Source organism: Choloepus didactylus, chromosome 4 (assembly GCF_015220235.1).
Source record: "Choloepus didactylus isolate mChoDid1 chromosome 4, mChoDid1.pri, whole genome shotgun sequence".
Taxonomy (NCBI): domain Eukaryota; kingdom Metazoa; phylum Chordata; class Mammalia; order Pilosa; family Megalonychidae; genus Choloepus; species Choloepus didactylus.
The window spans coordinates 108,655,755-108,663,247 of record NC_051310.1 but is presented as its reverse complement, the minus strand read 5'-3'; the positions used below and the strand labels follow the sequence as shown (position 1 = coordinate 108,663,247).

Genomic DNA, 7,493 nt, shown 5'->3' with positions numbered 1-7,493 from the left:
GATCCCCAGGTCTTCTAATACCAATCATGTTGGGGATCCAGAGCCCTGGGGGTCATCACAAGCATTCTCTTGGCCCCTGAATTGCAGCTCTCCTCCATTTCTTCCCTGTACTCCTGCCTGTGCCTAGATCCCTCTTCTTAATTTTCACCCGTCTACTCATCCCAGGATCCCAGCACTGCTTCCGGACTGGAGGGGGCTGGCTGGGGTGAGGCAGCAAGAAATGGAACTTAAGAAAGTTGGACTGGAGCTGGAGCAAGAGAGGAGCAAGAACTACAGGAGATGTGGTGGGGTGTCGAGAATGTCCTGCCCTCTCTTACTCTGGATTTAGCATATGCTGTTTCTTGAACACTGTCCTCCCTGCCTCTCTTGGGCATGGCAACTGTTTTCTTCAGCTCTGTTTAGCTCACTCCTTCCAGGAACCCTTGCTCTCTGGACCTTAAGCCCAGGTTAATGCCTCAGCTACGTGCTGGACATCTCCTGATTCGTGACTTCACATATCTCTTGGAGTGACAATTGTTAGATAATGTGACCGCGGCCAAGTCTCCTGAGGGTAGGAATTGTGTATTACTGATCTTTGCATCCCAGCATCTGCCGGGCACATATATGCTCTCACTGTGTAAATGTTGGACAGATGGATGAGTGGATGGGTGGCTGGCTGGCTGGATACAAGGAAAGGCAAGATGGGTGTGTGAGTTCTAGGATGTTCTTGAAGCAGGAGCCTCTACATAGCATTTTTCTGGGCCATCTCCTTTCCATGAATTTGCTCACCAGTCCTGTTGGAGAAAGGGCAGGAGGCCTCTGTGGATACTAATCCTCCAAACATTGTCCAGTCCCGGCCACTGGACAGCTTCCTCCTGTCCTCCTTAAAAATATTCAAGGGGACTTATTCACGGGTACCAGAGTAGAGTACATTCCACATTGTCACAGAAATCAATGGTGTCTGATAGTTCTGTTAACCATGCTGAAAAAAAGAAGTTATCCCAGTCTGTTCACTATGCTTTATATTAAAAATGTTCATTGTCAAATACTGAATGTGTTCTTGAAAAAAGTTTACACTCCATGTTTCCTTTTTTAAGCACAGGACATTAGTTGGCAAGTTCTAACATTTAGCAGTTTTGCTAAGGCCCCTTCTGGCTCTCACATCCCGATCTCTGAATCTGTGTCTCTGCACAAGCCCCCACAAGTTTGGATAATCACTGCCCTGCCTCTGTGATGAGGCTGGGGCTGCCTGGTGGCAGGAACACAGATGGGCAGCAACTCAGAGAGAGGCTAGGAGGAGGCCTGTTCAGCTTTTGCTAGGAATGACCTGCACTCTTGCACACAATCCAATGTGGACTCAAACCATTAAAGCTGGCTTCTGAAACAAGCCCCCTCCATTTTTTAAAACAGATCTCCTTGCTCTGGACAAAAGCAGAATAAAGTTGCAAGAATTCCAGGAATCATTTTGCTTCTCTGGGTTTCAGTTACAGAGCCCCTGGGACCCCAGGTCCTATGCCAGGCACTGTAGATTAGGATCACCCAAACTAGTGAAAGCGCCTCATGCATTGGTGAGGCCAGGGCCACTGGATTCTGTGCACTGTCCTCCAGGAGGACAAGTCTGGTTGAGTGGACAGACCAGGATATTGGAGCAATGAAATGTTGATTTCTGCATAAGAGGAAAGGCTGGTTAGGGGCAGACTTTAAATAAGCTAGAAGGATGGTGTCAAGGCCTCCTGTTGCACTGGTGAGCAGGAGGTGGGGGCAATCTGGGGAGATTAAGAATGAGCGTAGGATTGTTCACCCTGGCATGGGCCCTCTCAGCATAAACCAGAGGTGCATCCCAAAGTTTAAAGTGCCTACAAAGCACCTGTGGGTTGTTAAGATGCAGTCTCTGATTCAGTAGCACTGGTGGGGGACGGGCGGGAGTGGGATTCTGGATTTCTAACAAGCTCCCAGATGCTACTGATGCTGCCAGTACAGGGTGGAAAGCCTTGGGAGGGGAGTAGAGGCAGAAAGGAGGAAGCATGAGCTGTATGAGAATGAGTGTGGGGGAGGCTTGGTGGCAGGAGGAGCTTGCATGAGGACAGTGGCAATGAGTACAGGCAAGAGTAGAGGCGGAATCAGCTGCTGCTGATGGATGTGTCCCCAGCACCACTTACACAAGTCAAATAAAAGGGCTACACTTTCTCTCCCCATCCCACCCCCACTTGACCTCAAGCTTCTCTGGGCAAGGAAAGACTCTCCGTCATCTTGCCATCCTTGGGAAATCCTAGAAGAGCTTTTCAGAGATTTAGTCTCCCCTGATAAGAAGTGGGAATGACTTTGGTCTTTCCATCAGCAGAAAAAGATTGGACATGAGCATTCACTAATAGAAATTTTCCTTTCACCCAACTGGGGTCTGCAAGCTCCAACTCCAACCCTACCTTGGCACTGAGATGGGCAATCCCCAGACAAGAATTTAATCCTGGCCAGAGCTTAGACCTCCAGCCCTCTACTGCAAGGCACAGACCTGGAAAGAGGGAAACCAAGTGTGGTCCAAAGGGGTGATGTTTTGCTCAAGCAAAAGGTGATGTTTGTGCAACCAGCGAATGGCAGGGCTGTACCATGCCCTGCAGCCTCAGCTCAGGGCTCCTCCTGCCGGAACCTTCTCCTCTCTAAGCCTGGGACACCATCCCCTCTCCAGCTAGAGGACTCCTCTCTGTGTGGGGAGTCCACGTGTCCTCTCTAGGGGGGACTGCTTTATTCTGAGGTTGTCGGTCCTACTGTTTCTGATGTTAAGTTCCCTTTCCTGTATAAAACAGCAGCAGTAAGTGATGGAAACACTGTCAGAGCAGTTCCGGAGAGATTTTGCCGATGGGCCTGTGAAATCTAAGAGCCCGAAAACAACCCCTGGGGCTTCTGCAGACTCCAGCACCCTCCTCTTCCCTTCCAGAGTGGCACCCCTAATCCCCCAGCCCTGCCTCCCCGGGGGCACTAACCTGGGTCTCCTGTCCTCATTCCTAGTCATTCAGGATCACACTATTGTGAACTAGAGATGGTTTCTCTGCAACACCTGAATCCATTAGATTAAATTAAAAAATAGATGCACGCTTTAGGGTCCAGATGCTTCACGGTCACTTTGAAGTCTCACCTGAAGTTCATTACATTTAATTTTTTTTTCCCAGAATGTTTTGCATTTACAATTGAACAGATACTTTGGTGTTAAAACTGCGCCCCTCCCCATGGTGGCCTTTGTCCCATCCGTCCAGAGGCAGTCCCTGCTCCCAGCCCCACTGCTCTCAGCCGCTTAGCCTGGGGTGGCCGTGAGGTGAGACTGTGTAAAACCCTCCTAACTGTCCTGCTCAAGAGACCTCTCAGGGGTGGGGGCAGCATGGGGAGAGCTTTCAAAGGAGAGTCCCGGGAGGTGGTATTCTCTTTGTGCAAAGGATGCCACCCAGGCTCCAGAACGGATGGTAACAGTGACTCTGATTCTTTTCCTGGGGAGGACTGACAAGCTGGGGAGGGAGGCAATTAAAACACAACAATCAAACCAACCTTTAAATAGTAACTTTTAAAAATATAAAAACAGCTCATTACAATGACTTTTCATTCTGTTTTTCTTCAAGAATCTTCTACCCTCGCCCTCTCTTGTGGCTTGAGCCTTCACAAGAGCTGGTAGACGAACATCTGACACTCAAGAGTGAGCGTGCGAGACGAATCCCCTTCCCCCCCACCTCAGAGCGATGCAGGATGCCACTGGCCTCCACCCCACGTCGGGGGGCTGCTCGGCCTTGGAGCCAGGTCACTGAAGGACAGGCAGTTCCACCGAAGCCCCTTCTTCCTCCTCACCAGACAGAACCACACGTTATAAAATAATCCATAAAAATGCAGTATAAAAATTAACTTCCATATGCTACATCCATGGAGAGCCCACCACCAGGACTCACGACGGCCTTTAGCTTTTCTTTAAAAGAAGAAAAAAGACCAAAGGGGAAACAAATGAACAAAAACAACCCTAACACCTCAGAACATTTTTGGTACCAGGACATGGTACCTGCAGGAGACAATATTCTAACTTTAACCTGTTTGGGCCCATAAGAGACAAAAGAAATCACCACAGTGTGACAGGACCTGTGCCCCCACCAGGCTAGGGGATGGGGAAATGATCCTTTGAGACTTGAGACCCTGTAGGTTAATATATTTTTCCCCCCTCTAGGGGGAGAGAAAGGAATTGTGGGCAGCAAAGTGGGAGAAGGCATTTTATAAAAGGATATCACTTCTAATTATTTTTATTCAAATTAAAAAAAAAAAAAAAGCACCCACATCAGTTGCTATTTTTCTCTGGTAGCTCCCTGAGCTGAGTTGCTATGCTTTCCTCTAACTTTTTTTCCTTTTTAGGCTGTGCCAAAGATTAAGAAGGGCCAGAGAAGGAGTCCCTTTGAACTTCCATTTCTCTTTACAGTAGCCAAGTGTGCACCAAAGAGGGAGACTGAGGCTGAGAAGAGAATGAGCATGGGAGACAGAGAAGGAAGCAAGTGAGAGACATTGAGAGAGGGAGGCCTGAGAGAGGGCAAGAGGCAGGCAGAGCTCAGGAGACCACAGAAAAATCCAACCATTTCTGTTGAAGTGGCACCCAGGCTGGCACCTGTTTCAAGCACTGTCGGTCTGTCAGTCGGTGCACAATCCTGACATGCGGCGGACAATTCCCAGAGGCACAGGCATTCCAGTGAGTGTCCGATAGTCAACCTGGGAGCCAGCTGCAGTTCCCTCCCACCCACGATTTCTCTCCCCGTTCCACCCCCTCCCCAGTTTGCTCCCCTTCCCAGATGGGAACTTATGTTAAAAAAAAAAAAAAAAAGAAGAAAAATAAAAAGCCACCACCACGAGTGGATTACAAATACAGCAGGCGAAATACACGGCTAGGGTTTCTGGTGGGAAGGGGCCTCCTCCCCCGCTGACCAAAGTCCGAGTTAGGAATCTACTATTTACATTTTTCACAAATCTTGCGCACTGCACAATTGGGAAATAGAGAGCCCTCCTCCCCCTGCTCAGAAGTGTGGTCCACTCCAGTGTCCCTGACCCAGGCAGAGGGGAAGGGGAAAAAAAGAGAGATTTATGTTGGGGACTGGAGAGCCACAAGCCTCCAATCTATTTGTAGCATCTGCCAGGATGGTTAAGGGGCAGGAGGAGAGGAAAAATCCATCCGAGTCCGTGAGACACATCAATTCATGCCCAGGAGTCCAGACCGTGATGGGGCAGCCCCGCTCAGCTTGCGGGAGCCCTGGGGGACACGGCCGCCGTACCCCATCCTCCACTGTCCGCCGGTGCCCGGCCCAGGGTCTCCCTGTCAGAGCTGAGTCGGTTTCTCCCAGAGTCTGACGGCCCTGTTAGAGTCCTCGTTTAGTAGATGACCTCATAGACTGTAGCCTTCTTGTCACCAGAGCCCGTTACAATATATTTGTCATCTGCTGAAATGTCACAACTCAAGACAGACGAGGATTCTTTAGACTGGAGCAGGATGGCCAGGGAGGGCGTGGGGGAGAGAAAAGATAGGCATTCATTTCCTCAGGGCTCACATCACCTGAACCAAAGGAGCCCCCCTGACTCTGGAGCCCCAGCCTCGGTCACAAACAACAGACGAGGCTGGGAGATGTAAATATTCAACCCATAGAAGCTTTGCAGTTAGATTCCCCCTCCCCACCTGTATTTCCATAAGGAAAAGCTCAATAACAGGGTCCAATGTGACCTTTAAAGTAAGTTGTAAGGTTCAAAATAGCACACTTTAGCTGAGCTTCTCTTCTGAGCTTAAGAATGGGCAGCATTTCTGAGCGGGAGCAGGAGTCAGCAGGCCAGATGGTCAGACTGATGATTGAACAGAAGATTTGCTTTCTGATTCCTGAAGCATCCAGTGAAACTAGAGGGACTCGGGAAGTTTTATATGTAACACTCTAGACACAGGTCATTTCTAGCATGAATCTAGGAAGTGGTTTGTTGGCTCTGTATATATGTGTATGAGAGAGTGAGTATGAGAGAGTGTGTGTGTGTGAGAGAGAGAGAGGGTGTGTGAATATAAGTGTGTGGAGGGGAAAGAAAGTGTGTGTGTGTGATAGTGCAGTGTGGCTGTGTATGAGAGAGTGTATGTGAGTGTGTGTGTGAGAGGGAGGTGTGAGTATAAAAGTGTGCAGGGAGGGAAGAAAGTGTGTTTGTGAGTGTTATGCCCAGATCTTGAAAAATTATAAAATGCCTCTTCCTTTTCTCCTATCTTTCCCTAGACCCTTCTCCCCACCTCTCTCCTTACGCTGAATTGTTGAGACGAGGATGCCAACCTACTTGCATAGCTAACAGTGCACTGAGAAAAAAAAGGTGCTCAACTGCCCAGACTACTCCAATGAGTGCTCTGTGCAAAGGCCAGAGCAAAGAGCACATTTTTACTCCTCTTTGCTCTACAAATCTTACAACAGCTACTGCTTCAAAGCACTCATCCTCAAGGGCCAGAAGCCAGCAGCAGCCGGCAGTCCACCCACTCCCCAGAGTGCAATCAGGTGGGGCTGGGCAGGGGCCAGGGCACGTCTGATCCTGGCTCTTCTTTCCTCGCCTCCTGCTATATGCCCACCCCAGCACCCCCGTTCAGCCTGACTCTGGGTAGAACCAAACGGGGAAGGGGACTGTGGGTGGTTACCTGGAATATGCTGGCTCCGTAAGGGGTCCTCCAGGCGTTGAGGAGGTTATCTTTCCCAGTGCTCACAAACCACTTGCCTGCAGGTAGAAGCAAAGGAATCCTTGGTTTGTGACCAGTCACCCTCTAAAGCAAGACCCGCCTCAGCCTACGCCCCGCAGCTGCCCCAGATGTGGCTGGCTGCCATGGAAACGTGGTGTGAGCTCCTAACCAGTGCTTAGCATGAATCTCCACTTGCAAGAGGCATTTTGCAAGTGAAACACATAACAGACACATGGACACCCAGAGAATGCTTTTCTCTGCAATCAAGGAGAGGGATAGGGGAGGCTAGGATGGGAAAAGGTAGATTTAGCATTAACTGCAGTGTTTATACTCACAAAAAGATTTTTTTCAAAGCCACCAAGGTCAACTGACCCGTATGAATTCCACTATCAGAAGATGTTAGGAGATATTGGAAATGGCCAAGCCCTGAGAACTTGGAGATCTGGCTCCAGAAAGAGTTAGCAAGACCCTCACTCTGGGCAGGGACTTTGCCACGGCTCTACAGGTGTTAACTCATGGACACCCCCTCAGCCATGCAGCAGGTGCCATGCTATTTCCTGTCTACAGAGAAAAATATCGAGGTTCAGAGAGGGTGAGATTGGCCTGAGGTGGCTCAGCTGGACAGTGAAGGAGCGGATATTAGAGTCCAAAGCCTGTAGACTTAACCACCGGAGGAAATTCCTGCACTGCTTTAGGAGTCATTCCTTTGCCCTAGGCCAGTCAGGACTGGCTGCTGGCCTTGGTGTCTTGAGTGCTCAGCCCCCTAAATGCATCTGGCAGACAAGGTTGGGGGGATGAGAGCCCCAAAGGGTATGGA

At 49.6% G+C, this 7,493-nt stretch overlaps 1 protein-coding gene across 8 annotated transcripts in view; it reads right to left on the bottom strand.

Annotated features, from left to right (window-relative positions):
* Positions 1-4,820: 4,820 nt before the first annotated feature.
* TLE3 (TLE family member 3, transcriptional corepressor) overlaps positions 4,821-7,493 on the bottom strand; it is a 48,545-nt gene continuing 45,872 nt past the window's right edge. For all 8 annotated transcript variants that reach the window (XM_037833543.1, XM_037833546.1, XM_037833539.1 and 5 more), the window contains 2 exons: positions 6,638-6,714; positions 4,821-5,466 (listed from right to left, as the gene is read on the bottom strand). In XM_037833543.1, the coding sequence (XP_037689471.1) occupies positions 5,359-5,466; positions 6,638-6,714 (185 nt within the window). In that variant the 3' untranslated portion in view covers positions 4,821-5,358. The remainder of the gene's footprint in view (positions 5,467-6,637; positions 6,715-7,493) is intronic.